The sequence below is a fragment of the Haplochromis burtoni genome, unplaced genomic scaffold, assembly GCF_018398535.1.
Source record: "Haplochromis burtoni strain Fernald_Lab_line unplaced genomic scaffold, NCSU_Asbu1 Contig_13, whole genome shotgun sequence".
NCBI classification, from domain to species: domain Eukaryota; kingdom Metazoa; phylum Chordata; class Actinopteri; order Cichliformes; family Cichlidae; genus Haplochromis; species Haplochromis burtoni.
In genome coordinates, this window is record NW_024582374.1 from 2,851,451 (window position 1) to 2,867,028 (window position 15,578).

Consider the following 15,578-nt stretch of genomic DNA (forward strand, 5'->3'; position numbering starts at 1 on the left):
TATTTTATTCAAATCCGTTCTCTTTGAATAGAGCTGACAGCCGAGCGCGGCCTGACAAGGACATTTCTAATTTTGTTTTACCACAGAAAGGCAAATATGCAGCTACGGTGACACGTTTTTGTTTGCCGTAAATATCACTGTCAGTGTGTCAAACACACAGACGAGGTTGCAGTTTGTCTCTGCTCGTCACCGCCGGCTCATGTACAGACAGGGCCAGGCTCCAGTGCAAACCTGAAGCAAGATTAGCTAATGTCTCTATAGACCTGTTCATCATGCTCTGCCCACTCTAATGGCAAATAAATCTCACAACAGGCTTCCCTTCATTGGAGGAGCGTATAAATGTCTCCAAGTGCCCGTTCACCAGTGCACAGCTGATCGCACACTTTTTAATGTGTTGGTATTTGATCTGAACAGTACAACATATTTAACGGGACCACAGATAGTATTCTCTGATGGCTGCATGGATAAATAACCTACACACTAATGCTAATTAATTTCTAGTTCATGCCATCTCTTTCCCTAAAGTTAATGAGCTGTCTCCATCTACTGAATGACTAGTCACAGCCTAACTGTTGCTAAGTGGTACTGTATGCAGGTGCTGAATTACAGCCTGCCACCCAATTATACTGTACATAATGAAGAAAGTAATGTAATGCAGCTTCACTGCCAACGATACACATCTTCAATGAGACATAATTAAATACTGAACTAGATTTTGTTTGTAGTCTCTTACAGCCCACTCAGTTCGGTCTATTCTTGCTGGAGTGGAAGACAAGAAAAACTTTCCATTTATGCTCAATTCTGTGTGTATAATGATATGAGTTCAAAACACGGGACACGGGACGCGAGACTGTTAAAGTAAAACAGGAACCAAGAGATGTGCACAAAAATGCAGACTTGACATTGTGACATGTGGAAGAGACACAACTGGGAAACAGATGAATAAACATAAAGACAGAACCAAACCTACACTGGAGACATGACCCACTAAACATGGGAGGCCCATTTATGACCTGCCATTTTATTTGCCATTAGAATATTTTAAATTTCATAACTATTTCCTGCCATGAATTTGTGAATATATTTCTTTTCATGCAGGAATTGGCCTGTTAGTCTGGCTAATGGTTTCCAGGATTATGGAAAATTGCCTGAAAATATGTATGTTTTTTTTAAAACATTAGAATCTTTGATTTGGTTGTAATTTGGTGGTAATTATTCCATAATTAGGCATCTCGTTTTGGCTCGTTTTTGTAGTCACACAAGGGAAAATAGTGGCACGACCAAAATTGTGATGGTGTGCATTGCCTTTGAAATGGTTATTCCAAAGACATGCAACTGGTCTGCAACCACACAGACTTATGCTTTTCTCTGATCACACATAGTTTTATCAAAGTTTTAAAATAAGTCTAAGTATGACATTTACAAGGTCACCTACAATTATCCAGCCTGTAGTCGATGTTCAGTTTCTTCTGGATGATACACTTTTAAAAACATATTAAAAGACAATTAAAGCTGAAAATAGGATATTTTTTATAGAAAGAGATCTCAATTCGCTAGGATGGTGAACCCCAGCAAATCGAAGAGAGTATGTATTGCATGTCTGTCAGTGACAAAGCTCTGCTGCAATGACTGCCTCCTTACCGCCGCTCCTTGATTGAATTTAAACAAAGAACGTACAGATCGGAAATTTTAAGGTCAGCTGTGATTCTTTTTTAAAACGAACTTGCATTGAGCTACAAAAACTATGTGTCCTTTTTATTATGTAGCTGATTGTCTCGATTTTTATGTTTTCTTCTTTTATTTTTTTTATTTTTGTTAAACCATTTTACACTGATCTATGAATCATTCAAGCATAAAAAAGGCGCCTAAAAGGAATGAAACACTGTTAATCCCACATAACATAACAAACAAGTATGAACCAATTCTAAAAATGTACCTTTAGGGACTTTGTTACAAGCAGTATGTCACAAAAAATAGTTTTCTAATTTCTTTAGCTGAATCATTGAAAAATGCCAAAGATAATGCAGCTCGACAGGCATAAAACAGATTTTTTTGGACTAACAAGGTGATTCTCAAAGAGCTATTAGCTCAAAACTTGGCCTGTCTCAGCATGGTGTGCAGCGTGTCCTTTAAAAATAAATAAAGAAACTGGACAAGTAGAGGACAAAAGCAGAAGTAGCAGGCCTAAAAAATTATCTAAAGCAGATGAACAGTATCTGAAAGTCATGTCCTTAAGAAATAGGAAAGATAACAGCAGAGACCTGACACAGGAGCTGAGAGAAGCATTTGGACCTTCAGTTGATCTGAAGACATATCGGCTGTCAACGAGTCATTCTTAGGGAAACAGCGAAAAAAGGCTGTGGTATGCCAAGTTACACAAGAACTGGACTGAAATCAGTGACAACAGGTTTGATGAAGTGAAGAATCCAAATGTGGAATTTATGGTTCAGACAGCTCAGGCTGTGTGAAGAGTAAAGGTGGGCAGACAGTAAGCACAGTATTGAATCTTTCATACATTACAAATATTAGAAGCACAAACAGAGAACCAATATTCTTTTATAAAATATAACAATCATTTTAGTTGCTAAATGGCTCGAGACATTTGAGGGTTTAATTTGTAATCAAAATGCTCACTTGCCCTTTGAAAACCTCGACCTCCACATACTTTTCATTGCACAGTATGACATCACAGTACTTCCTGTTGAACTTTTTAGGTCAGTGATTCATGCTGATCCATTTAAGCATAAGAAAAGCACAGTTACACAGCAGTATACCTTTATATAATGATAGATGTACTATGACTCACGTGTGCAATCAAAAGAAGAGGAAATTTTGGGGTCACTTTAAGTCATTGTTTTTCTGCTTGTTTGACCCTTGTCTCCATCTCTGTTGACTTTTATAAAATACTGAGAGTGTGACTCTTCCTTATTTGAAGACTGACCTCATGAGTTTTTTGTTTTGAAAAAGAAAATTGACCGGTGTTTCTCATGTATGCGTGCTGTTCAGGAGCGATTAGCACAGGTGAGGAAACGAGCAGCACGAGTGTGTTGCTGCCCAACTATCAGGGTTAATTGTGTCCAATTATTTTGTTGCCTGGGCGGTCGCTCTGCTGCCAGCACATATCCTGTTGCAGTCACTGACATAATCATCTGACAGCTTCCACACACTTCACCTGTAGGAGTGTAAGTACTTGCAGCCTGGCCTATGTGGTGGTGGTGGTGTTAAAAAAAGTTATGATGAGAGGTTTTGGACAAATATTCCAGATATTTTTACATTTTACCTCAGATCAATTTAGTTTGCTCACCAGGTGTTGTGCCATTATGAATATAGTGGTCTTGAAAAGCTGCCTCAGCGGGAGCTCTCCAGAAATGTTCTCTCATGTGCCATCTGTTAGCATGTGAAGCGAATGCTGGAAGGGAGACTGGCAGGTGTAAAAAATTCTCGCTGTGCATTTAATTGGCTGAGACATGAAGACTCTAAAGACAGGTAATGTAAAATGATGGAAGAGCTCTTTGCTATGCAAATGTGAACACTCGTGGCAGCAGTGTGTCACAGCTGTCACTTAGCTGTTAAAGCTTGAGGTTTAAATGACACTTTTACACCTGTCCATGAAATGACCGAGAGCAGCAGAGGCGGGGAAAGCCAGGGGTGTCCCGCCATGAATAAGGCAGGCTGGTGTAAATTAATTAAAGAAAAGAAGAAAGGAAGTCCTTTAAGTTGTTGTGTTTGGAATGTGTGTATCGATGTGTATTGATGGTGGTTGCAAAAAAATGAAGACTGAGGCAACTTCCTGGTGTGAAAATTGTTGGCTCAGTGTGTTACAGCCATAATTACCAGATTGTACAGATGCAGCCAATCTCCTCTTATTTGAAAGCCTAGCATGTATTTAGTAAGTTATCAGTTGCTGTATACATATCACTTAATACGAGCCCTTCTAGGTGGCTTGGTGGATCCATAGATCAATCAAATATTAGACTGAATGTAAATTTTGGAAAACAAGACGCAAATACAAACACCACCCACTGAACACTGGACGTGGGATAGACGTGCATTGGGTTCATCAGTCCATGACCAATTCTGGACATCTATACAATGTCCAAACTAGGTCCACAAATTGGACGTCCAAGCATGACCCAACTTGGAGGTCAATATGATGTTCAACATTTGAACTTTGGACTGGGTAGTTTTTTGTGGTTTATTCATTTAAATTAATCAACTTATTTGTTTTTAACCAGGTCAAACTGTAATTTATTAAAATGTGTTGAAATAAGTTTAAAAGAACATTTGCATTATATACGGTTCATTTTTTACAGTTATCCTGTTTTATTGTGAAGAATGAATGAAGATTGTGGTTGTGATCAGTAGCTAGACTGAGAGAAGTTGTGACAAAAAGTATGAGAGTTAGTCCAGTTCATACACAAACACTTGCATAATCTGCTAGATAGTCTTTGTCGATATAGCCATTGTGCAAACTTCCTGTGAGAAGCTGGGGACATTTCTGCTCCAAATTCACCGTGCAGCTGCTCACTTTTGTTTTAGCATCAAGAGCCCGCACCAACCATCCACTGATTATGGACCATCACTCTGCATTCCTTTACACATAACTGTTTCCCATGTTTCCAGGGGGTGGGGAACAGGTCCTCCACCCTCTGGAAACATGGGACTACAGAGCCCCTAGAAGCAGTATAAAAGTGCCATCTAAAATGAGCCTAAGTTTGACATTGAAATAATTTCTTTCCTTAATCCAACATCTCTTTGCACAGTGGGCGGATGTTTTAAGCTTTGTTTACATATAGTGTATACTCTTTGCAGGCCACAGTCACTGACATGCTGTGGTTACATAGATAACCCTCATCATGTGTAATATTAATCATATTATATAATATTATATTAATGATTTCCTTAAGTTGAGAAACATTTTATGTTACCTGTGAATTAAGGTCACCACAGTCACACAAACACAAGTCTTTTAAGCCTATTTTCCATTAGTACCTACTATTTTTTGAAGCCATTTTTCCCATTGCCGGGTTTCAAAAATGGCGGTTTTGATTTTCATGAAGGAGACACTCTCATGACTCATTAAGAGATACTACTGACCAGCCAATCGGTGGCATGCAGTCTGACAACGCCACATTTTAGTACCTGTTTGGATCGCTTGGAACTAAAAAAGTACCTGGCACCAGGTACCAGGTACCTAATGGAAAAACCTGAAAACTGTGGTGAACTGTGTCGAGTCAATCCAAGTAGGTCACTGGTATATAAACAGCAACAAACTGTGTTCAGGAATATTGTGAAGGTAAAACTGTGTGACGTGTCTCCTCAAGTCTGTGGTTAAATAATCATATTATGCTGTGATTAGATTAGTAGCTTACAAACTAACCGTTTTGCTCTGTTAGCTTCTTGCTACCTGTGCTGATTTCCGCTGCTGATGACCTCATGTCAGATTTTGGCATTTTTAATTTGTTTTGTCATTTACTACCTTCAGATGATATAGAAACATCAGTCCACATCCACTGGTCCAGTCAGAGATGGAGGCTCCAATGGTTTATCACTTAATTGCATTTATCTGGTGTCTCGGGTGTAATTCAGCTCACGATTAGCTGGCGAGGGTGAAAATCTGCAGGGAAAAGTGGGACCAAGACCCAGCGGACTACTTCTGATTTTCCTCTGATATTCTACATGGAGTTGTCATTAGTGATGTCTTTGTCTGAAATTAAAGTGTAATTCTGCGCTGCACTGTGGTGCAGTCTGTGGCCCGTTGGTGAAAACGCAGCATAATTGCTGCATTAAAGATTTTTAACAACCAGAACTTCCAGAGGGTTGCTTCTCTCAGCAGCTGCTCATTCTTTAAATAATTCTGAACAGTAAATTTTCATTAATGCATCTTCGCTCTGCTTCTCTTTGATTTACAAAGAGGCAGGTATGGTTTTTAAATGTCTCAATCAGCATTGATTTTCTTTACCCTTTTTCTTCTGTTTCCCCTGCAGTTAAACCAACTGTCATTGACGTTGATATATACGTGAACAGTATCGGGCCAGTTTCTTCAATAAATATGGTAAGTCAGACCTTTCTCCATTAATCTACATGAAATTATATGTACATGTGGGTTTATGAGGAATACACAGTGCACAGGTTGAAAGGTGAGAGTGTCTCAGCAGCAGCAGCTGATTCAAACTTTTGGATGTCAGCGACTGACACTTGAACTAATTCAGAACAGTTTACCTGTCTGTGTGCAGATAAAGATATTTTAGGTCCATCCTAACACAAATATGTTTATCTGTTTTTGGTACTCACCATTTATAAGATAATTTCACTGGAACAGCTTATACAACATGGCCAAAATTCATTATGAATTTTGAATGATATTAATATTTATCTCTGAGAGTTTGTTTTTTTTCTCCTAATGGATCTGTCGGGCATAATAGAGAGTGGATATTCCTAATATGGTCATCTCGGGGCATGGCAGTGCTGCGAGTACATAAGTTCCAGTCACCTGCTGGTTTGCAGGAGACAGCCAATCAGATAAAAGCTACCTTAAAGGGAGACAGCTTGTTTCAGACACCGAGTCTGGTTTTGAGCTGTGCTCATACAAAGCTGTGCGGTGCGCTCGGGAATTGAGCATAATAGGTCTAATTCTCCTGCTGGTACCAAAACAAATGCAGAACAGCATCTTTATCTTTAATCTTAAAGCATCACCACATCATTTATCTGTCAAATCTGTTTCCATAACTTATTATTTAGCAGTTACTTACTTAACAGTTATTTACTAACTGTTATCTTTTCAAGCAGCAACATATGAATATATGTAACTTTCCACTTTGATGATTTTAATGTACAAACATATCTAATCAGTATATAATAGTATTTTAGCATTTAGTGCAGTATTTAGCACTTTTCCCCCCTCTGTGGTGCAGTATAAGGGTTATATTTTATTTTAACATGTTGGCTTTAAAATTTAATCTGACATTTATTCCAAAACTTGCATATATTGCATAAATAAATGTAACACTTCCTATAGTTTAAATTCTCTCCTTACATTTCTGCATGTATTATGCGCAGCATAATTCTGCTTAAAGCATAGCCTTGTTCGTTATCTTTTATGTTTCCTCCAATCCTCAATATAAAAGAAGAAAAGAAAGAAAAAGTGCAAGGACAACATACAAATATCACAAGAAATCAGCACAGGAAAATGAAAATGAAATAAATAAATAAAACCTCATCTCCCAAAGGCTGAGGAGCCTGCAGCATGAGAGGCTTAAATGCTGTCAAATCAGAGGGATGAGATCAGTTTGGATGTAGGAAGAGGAGGAAAGCATACAAATTGTTAAGAGAGGCGAGAGATGGTCACTTTTAACACACTTGGAGTGTATGTGAAGAATGAGGGAGGGGCTTCTGAAGAAGATAGAGAGAGGACTGATGGTCTGATAAGCTGAGGGATGAGAGTTGCTTAGTTTAAAAAGGAAGAACTGCTGAGCCAAACAAAAAACAGGATCATTTCTGTGTGGCATTAAGTCTGTAAAATAAGAGAAGGAAGTGAGGACAAAGGTAAGGCCTGCAATGCTTCATCATAAAATCCATCGTTTGGTTAATTACTGTAGTTTTTTTCTAATGCCAGTATGACATACTATTACTGCTGTTACTGCTTTAGTCAGGTGTGTTAGGCTGTCTTTTCACAGATTGACACTGAAATAAGGAATTTTAGTTCTTCATCTTTGTTACTGTTCTTTTTAAGCAGCATTAGCAAAACCTTGAGGAAAAAATTTTTTAAATTGTGATGCTCACAAAGCATTCATGCAAGAGATTTTATGTGGTTTGTAAACTTTCACAGCCCTGGTCTCAGAGCTTCTGCTTCCATTGTGCCATAATGGCCCCTTTAAAAAAAATGTGTTACCTCTATTTAGTCTTTTGGAGGCTCACCTCTTCGCCATATTTCCTCCTCCTTTGGTGTTTCAGCAGTCTGCTGCTCTCCAGTCTTGATTGTAAAAGGAATGCAGTCAGCACGTGCCAATCAATAAATCCATCCAAATCTCTCATTTTTGATAACATGATATGATTAACACATAATCTATCAATTTCTTTATACACTGATTCAGCCAATTGCTTGAACGCATTGGCATATATGAGATTGCAGAAAAGCAAATTATCGATCTTTTGCTGCCTAAACAGTCATCAAAGTTTGCTATTTGATGCCAACACTACGGGTTGCCAGCTATAGGCTAATATTTAATACAGCAAAAGATGTCAATCAATCAGCAATTTATTGATTTTTAATCCTGCTTCACAACCACATCACTTCCTTTTTTATTAACTTTTCCCCTTTTAATGTTGTATTAAGTGCTTTAACAATCAGTCTCCTTTTTATGTATTTTCATGAGCTTTGTCTATCTCTGACTTATTTCACACAAACTACTCTTTGCTCTCTTCTTAAATGTAAATAAATATTGATTTATTTAATTAATAAAGAAGGGACAAGGAATATAACCCAGTAGATAAGCACGGTTAGTTCCGTTACACCTTAGATGAGCCTGGGGACATTTTGTGCCACTCCATTTTCTTTTTTTATTTTCATGCTGTTTTGGTTGTGCTGAATAAATATAGATAATTTTTTCCAGGTGATTTGTTTTTGTTGTTTTTTTTTTTTTTCATTTTAGAATTGTTGCCTCAGTTCCTTAAATTAGCTTAAAATAGCTAAGCTATGCAAAAACGGCCAAATTTTATCCTAAAGCCCAAAAATGCCCCATTGAAAATGATCAATCATGATCCCACATTTATCTTGACATTAACTAATGCGTTCCTTTATGTTCAGATTTTATTTTGGACTACTTGCCTTCAATTTTTAATTTTTCCACCTTATACCGTTCAAAGCATGCACATTTCACACTTTTTCTATTTTCTGCAAGAGTGCCTTGCTACTAAAATGTGTGTGTGTGTGTGTGCTCCTATTAGTGTGTGTGAGTGTGAGAGAGAGAGAGATAGATGTTCACCTTCAAGTTTTTTCTCTTAGAAGGTGACGCTCGGGTTTATAAAATAATTCAGTAGCAGTAAATGATCAGTAACCTGTCAGAGCTTTAAAGATCTCTTAGCAGCAAGAACCAAAACAAAATTTGACAGTGTTTTGCACTGCACCCATGCTTAAAGTATGGTCAGTAGTGCAAGAGCTGTCAGTTTGGAGATTGCAAGACTTTGCAGCACACAGGAGGCTCTGGAAATGCTTGTGCAAAATATTTGTGAAGGTGATGCCTCATCCTCCTCTGAGGACTGAAGCTGACATGGAGGAGGCCTCAGTGGTAGAAACAGATCATCTAGAATCCAACTCTGACTCATCTGAAGGTGAAAGTGGAGAGGAGTTGAAGCAGTGACAGGATGGACTTCTCCATCTCCATATTTTGGTCCTCCACAAAAACTACAACACTCTGCTACATGCCAGCAGGAAGAGGTTAAACCTGGGACCAACACACCATGCCACCAGCTATGCACTGCTGCTGATGGATGAAATCCTGCAGCAAATTGTGGCCATGACAAACCTGCTTGGGAGAGACTAAATACTATGTTTATGAAACTACTGTGATAGAACCATATCCAGTATTGTCTCGGCTATAGCCTAAACCAGGCCCAGATGTACTCAAAGCTAAATGCTAGTGTTAGCTCGCTTCAGTTTTCTAAAACATGCATGTGTCTTTAGTTATTCTGGGTGGTTAAACCATCTCATGTGTAACATACATGTGTAAGCTGTTCCACCCATCCATTATCAACTTTTCTGCTGGGGTGTCAGTTCAACAGTCTTCACACACCCACACACAGTTTTTCCAAAGTCTAATCAGCAAAATTAGGCAAAAACACCTCTGTGGTTGCACCATGGGTTAGCCGCGGGCTTTAACCTTGTCATCACTGTTGCCACTTGAGTGACTTTGTCACAGATGATGAATGTACAGATGCTTTTAGTCACTTTATTTCACCAAAAAAAAAAAAAGAGGAAAGAAAAAAAGATTTCGCTGTAGCTGCAGACATCAGCTTTTTCCTCAAACCTGATACAGCTCTCGAGCTTTGCTGTTGGTGCAAACTGAAAGCTACTTTTTGTCACAGTGTCTGGAAGAGGAAAGTGCAGTGTTTGCACAGACCTGTGTGACCCAGAAGAAAAGCAGGAAATAAATTAGATCTGCTTGTGTTCAGATACAAACCAAATCCTCCTGTCAGAGGAGAATCATTGTGACATGCTTACTTGTTCCTGTATTGATCCATTTTGTCATGCTGAATGTTTCACTGTTGCTTTGACTGACTTCAGTAAATGAAAAGCAAGCCTTGAAGTTTATATTTGGGATATTTGAGACAGTGGGAGAAATATCTTTTGACCCTGTGCTTAATTTGTGAGTATGCTTCTAACAAAGAAATGAACAGTTTCTAAAGTTTATGGTTCTTTCATTTTATTGGCGAGAGAAAGAATGTCAACCACAAATCCAGAAAAATGTATTTCATAAAACTTAAAAATTCATTTACAAATAAATATTTGATTCTGAAACAAAATATGATTTATTACCTAGTGGAGAAACTCCTGTTGGTAAGCCTTTTCTTGTAGTTGGTCACCAGGGTTGCATACATCTTGGGAGAGAATTTGGCTCACTCCCCTTTACAGAAACTCTCTAAATCATTCAAGTTTCTTGGCTTCCACTTGGCAACTGAGGTCTGGAGACTTGCTAGGCAACTCCATGACCTTAATTTACTTCTTCTTTAGCCACTCCTTTATAAATTTGGTGGTATGTTTTGTGTGATTGTGATGATGGCAAATCTATCCACAACCGATTTTCAGTCTTCTGGCTGAGTGAAGGAGGTTCTCGTCCAAGATTTTCCAGTACATGGCCCTGTCCATTGGTCTCCCCAATGCAGTGAAGACGCCCTGTTTCCTTATCAAACACAACAGCCCCAAACCTAATGTTTCCATTTCCTCCCAACACAGTGGGTCAAGTTGACGCCAAACAGCTTGAATACAAAGCTGTGCGGTGCGCTCATTTTCTTTTGCGCCTTCTTTTGCACTGCAGCATTTCACTCAATTACAGCATACTTTGTTACCAGCGATGTTTTTGGTGACTGCAGTCTCAACTGCTGTGTAGTGTTGGGCTGATCAATTGCCTTTTATCTTCACCCAAAGAGGCAAGATCTTTGACGGAGTTGCAGACCGAAGGTAACTGATGGTTACATTATTTGGAAATAGGAGAAATATAAAATGACCAACAGTTATCACCTTCTTGTCAGTCTTCTTGCAGATGGTCTTGTAGCCCATGTGCAGGTCTGCAATCTTGTTCCTGACGTGAGGCAGTCTTTGGTCTGGTTCCAGGTGGCGGAGAAGTTTGAATGGAAGAAATTGATTCTATGGACAGGTGTCGTACATGCAGATAATGAAATGATCAGGAGCATCTATAATTAATTGACTGATTGAGAGCCAGAATTCTGACTGGGTTGTCGGAGATCAAATACTTTTTCTCAACTCAATGGCGTGCAAAAGTTGCATAAAATTTCTCAATTTTTATTTTTGGATCTTTGGATTCTTTGTAAGTGAGCAAATGCACAAATTTAGCAAGGGATCAAATAAGTATTTAATTTGTAAATATGTAATTTGTCCTTGAATCAGCTTTACTGCTTATAAAGTGCTCTATAGGCTGTAAAGCACAGTCTCTGCTGTGCAACCAGCTTACAGTATTGTAAATCGTATAGTCACAGAGCAGTTCATGTGGTCACATCAGTTGTCATACTTGTATTGGTTCTAATTACAATGCAACGTTTATTTCAGGGTGCCATGACTTCTCCAAGAGACAGGTGGTGATTAATTCCTTTCTGAAGAAACTCAGCAGACCGTTTTCACATGTCAAAGACTTTTCTGCACACCTGTGGTGACATTTTTAACAATGGCCCGATTAGTGTTCATTTGTTCCCTTATACATTATGCCTAGTCCTGTGACGAAAAGCTGGCAGCGCCTACGTAGAACTCGTGAAGCCGAAGTACTGCCGGAGACAAAACAAAACCCTTCATTCTGAATCTCAAACATTCATACCGAGATGCTAACGTTCTTCCATTCAAGCATAGTTTGTGCGTATCTGTATCTGCGTTCAGAGGTTTGCCAACCAAAGTCACTCCCGTCAAAGCAAGCAGCACAATTTTATTTCTTCACGCATGAATCCAGCAAGCAAAGATTAAAAGACATTGTCCAAGTTGCATAGGTTTGAACTTTATTATTATTTTTCCAGTTAACGCTTATTTTTATTCTTAAAATGAAGTCTATGAGAAATTAGTCAACCAGAATTTTACAAGAGGTCAATTTGGTCAATTTGAAAAACTGTCATTGAAGATTATTTATCTTACAACAATCCCTAAATTTGATCAATGTATTTCTATTTTGGAAAGACTTTATGCTTAATGCTAATTGGCATAAATGCTAAGATATCAGGTATTGTCATCATCTTGAACATCATGAGTTAACAGTGAATACAGGTGAAATGTGTGGCATTATTTTCACACTAAAGTTTTATCTGAGAACAGATAAAAAACTTTCATCTTTACAGAAAACACTTAAATGTTTGTCTAACATTGATTAATAGTGTGCTTACTAAAAGCTTGTTCATGTTGCTGGTAAAAACAGCTTTTTGTAGGCTGTTTATTGAATCTGCTGAGGAAATAGTATACCTGATAAATTGCCTGTCTTCTAAACCTGTCAGAAGGAAGCGAGTCCACAAAAGACAATATATTACATGTCATGTCCCAGCTGCTATGAAAAAGTGAGGACAGGACAAGGACTTCTACATGTAAGATTTAATTACAGTACCAAAAGTTCACCCTGTCTTGCAAACACAATGAAGTTCCACTTTGAACAACTTCATTTAAAAAGTGACTTGTAATAACTAAAGAACAGACTCTTCAAACATGCACGACTGTGTCAGGAGATAAGGACTAAAAATTCCACGTCCACTTTAAAGACAGAGTATTCAGATTCGACCCAAATCTGAAGAGAAATTAAAAGTTATTACATTTTTTTTTTTTCTTTTTTCTTTTTTTTTTGTATTCCGGCTATTATTAAAAGCTGAATGTAATGGCTAAACAAAGGTGCTGGAAATGAGTTTATATATATTCACTCCTGTGAAAAAGTTAATTATTGCCTGCTTCCTAATTTTAAATTTTGTTTGGGTTTTTTTTGCATATTTATCAAATTAAATGTTTCAGATTAAACAACTTTTGATATTAGACAAAGAAAACAAATATTAATACAAAATGTAGTTTTTAAATCATTTAATTAATTAGGGGAGGAAACTGTGTGGAAAAATAACTGCTCACTCTTGTTAAATCATGAATTAACTGTGATTAACCCAGACCTGATTACTGCCTGACCTGTCGAATAAAAAAAAAATCACTTAAACGGAGGTTGCCTGACAAAGTGAAGTAGGCTAAAAGATCTCAAAAAGCAACATGTCGCCCCACAATCTAAAGAAACTGAATAACAGATCTTTGGAAAATCTTCTGTGACCTGATGAGAAAAAAGCTGAAGTTTCTGGAAGGTTTGAGTCCCGTCATATCATACAAGTAACGGCAGCAGGAAAAGGAACATCAGAATTCCCCTCTCTACCAGAAAATAGTGAAGGAAAAGGTCCTAAAAAGAAAAGCAAAACAAAAAACGAATGAAGGTTGTGAAGTAGCCTGGATTTAAATCAGACTGAGATACTTTGGCGTGACCTTAAACAGGCTGTTCTGTCAGTGTTTTCTGTTTGGACTTTTGTCAGTATTTAGTTTACATGCATGTTTCCTGTTTTGTTGTGTTAGCCTTTTGTCTGTGTGCATTACACCAAGTTCTACTTCCATTGTCTCATTAGTTCGATTTAGTTCAGCTGTGTTCTTACCCGTTTCTAATCATTCTCGTCATCCAGTGTATTTAAGCCCTCGGTTTCTCTTAGTTCCTTGTCTCATCATTGTTGGTTCCGCGTGTGTTTCCAGTCCAGTCCAGTCATTCAGTTTAGTGCAATCTGTCATGTTCTGTTCATTCTGTCTTCATAATAAACACCGTCCACATCCTCAATCAGCCTGCGAATCCTGCATTTGGGTCCCCTCTTCTCTCTCTCCACACACCGACGTGACATGGTCATGCTAAAAAAAACCTCCAGTGTAGCTGAATTAAAACAATTCTGCAAAGGCAAAATTCCTGCATGTGAAAGACTCGTTGCTAGATATCACAAATACTTGATTGTCTAATATTAAAATCTGTTTAATGAGAAATTAGAGGGAAGATTAATGCTTTTCAGAGTACTGTATTATATTATATATGCATATACACTAAAGAAAGGGTTTTTTTTTTTATTAAAAGGTGATCATATTATTTCTGAAAAGAAAACAAGTGACTGTCGTGTCTTCTTTACCTCACTGTGCTGTATTAAGATATAATGAGCTCCTAACTGCTCTCCTGAGCCTGGTGGGTGGAAATCACCAAGCGGCGCTAATCAGTTGATGAAAAGTACAGTTAGAATTGCTTTTATCCCCCCGATGCCCACTACAGCAAGACTCAGCCATACCTCAAACAGAAACAAACTTTTATATTTAAAAAGTACAATTTCAATAATACCTCTGTGGTTTTCTACATGATCTAAATGCTGCTGAAATGAATTAAAGGCAGCATGAGGAGAAAAGCTTTTGGGGTTTAAACTTTAAGAATTGAAGGCTTGATATTACAGAAAAACCACTGGCAGCTTGTTACCAGGACTTTGTCCTATAATTATAAGCAGACTTCTTTTCCATAAGTTGTTTATTTTAAACTGTTGATTTGCTCCTCCAGTTTTTTTTTTTTTTTTTTTTGTCCAAGTGATGGTCTTTCCATTAGTGAAAACTTTGTCGGAGGTAAACTGTAAACTGACATGGTAATTTCCATGTGTTCCTAAGTGAAAGAGTCGATCAGACTGGACTTTTCAGGGCCATGTGTTTGACGCTCCCGAATTAGAATACCATACACCAATGTGTCATACACCTGGATCTCTCAAATGTTCCTCTTGTGCTGGTTTATGGTCATAATTTAGTGTATTTGCATGTCAGTCCCAAAGAAATGTGCTTCTTGTGTAAGGTATTTAATGCAATAAAATCAGCATTTTATGAAGTGCATAAATCAAGATTATGAGGGGTAGGGTCTTTACAATATAAAGCGCCTTGAGGCAACTGCTGCAATTTTGTGCTCTATAAATATTTCATAGTTTATTATATAAACTTCAGTACATTGTATTTTCAGACTCATGTTAAGAACAACCATCACACCACACCACATTAACCAGCAGCCAGAATTAGTTCAGTCAGATCATCTAAACATTATGCACTTGTAAATTCTCCTTTGGATTAGGGTTACCTTGTGATATATTTAATTAAAGTTGGGAAATTAGGTTATATTATTTATTTATATATTTTCAACATTTGACAAAAACCCTGGGGTCTGGCTGGGCAGAGGAAAAGGAACAAAAGCATGAAGTAAAACCACAACAAGAGAAAACTAACAAGAAACCAAAGACCAATAACAGTGAACATGTAGACAAATGCAGGTGAGCACAGGCAGTACAACACTGCA

General features: G+C 37.8%; 1 protein-coding gene across 1 annotated transcript in view; it reads left to right on the forward strand.

Moving 5' to 3' along the window:
* Window positions 1-15,578, forward strand: part of LOC102313823 (gamma-aminobutyric acid type A receptor subunit gamma3) — a 72,652-nt gene that overhangs the window by 15,115 nt on the left and 41,959 nt on the right. The window contains exon 3 of the mRNA XM_014332826.2: window positions 5,988-6,055. Within this exon, the coding sequence (XP_014188312.1) occupies window positions 5,988-6,055 (68 nt within the window). The remainder of the gene's footprint in view (window positions 1-5,987; window positions 6,056-15,578) is intronic.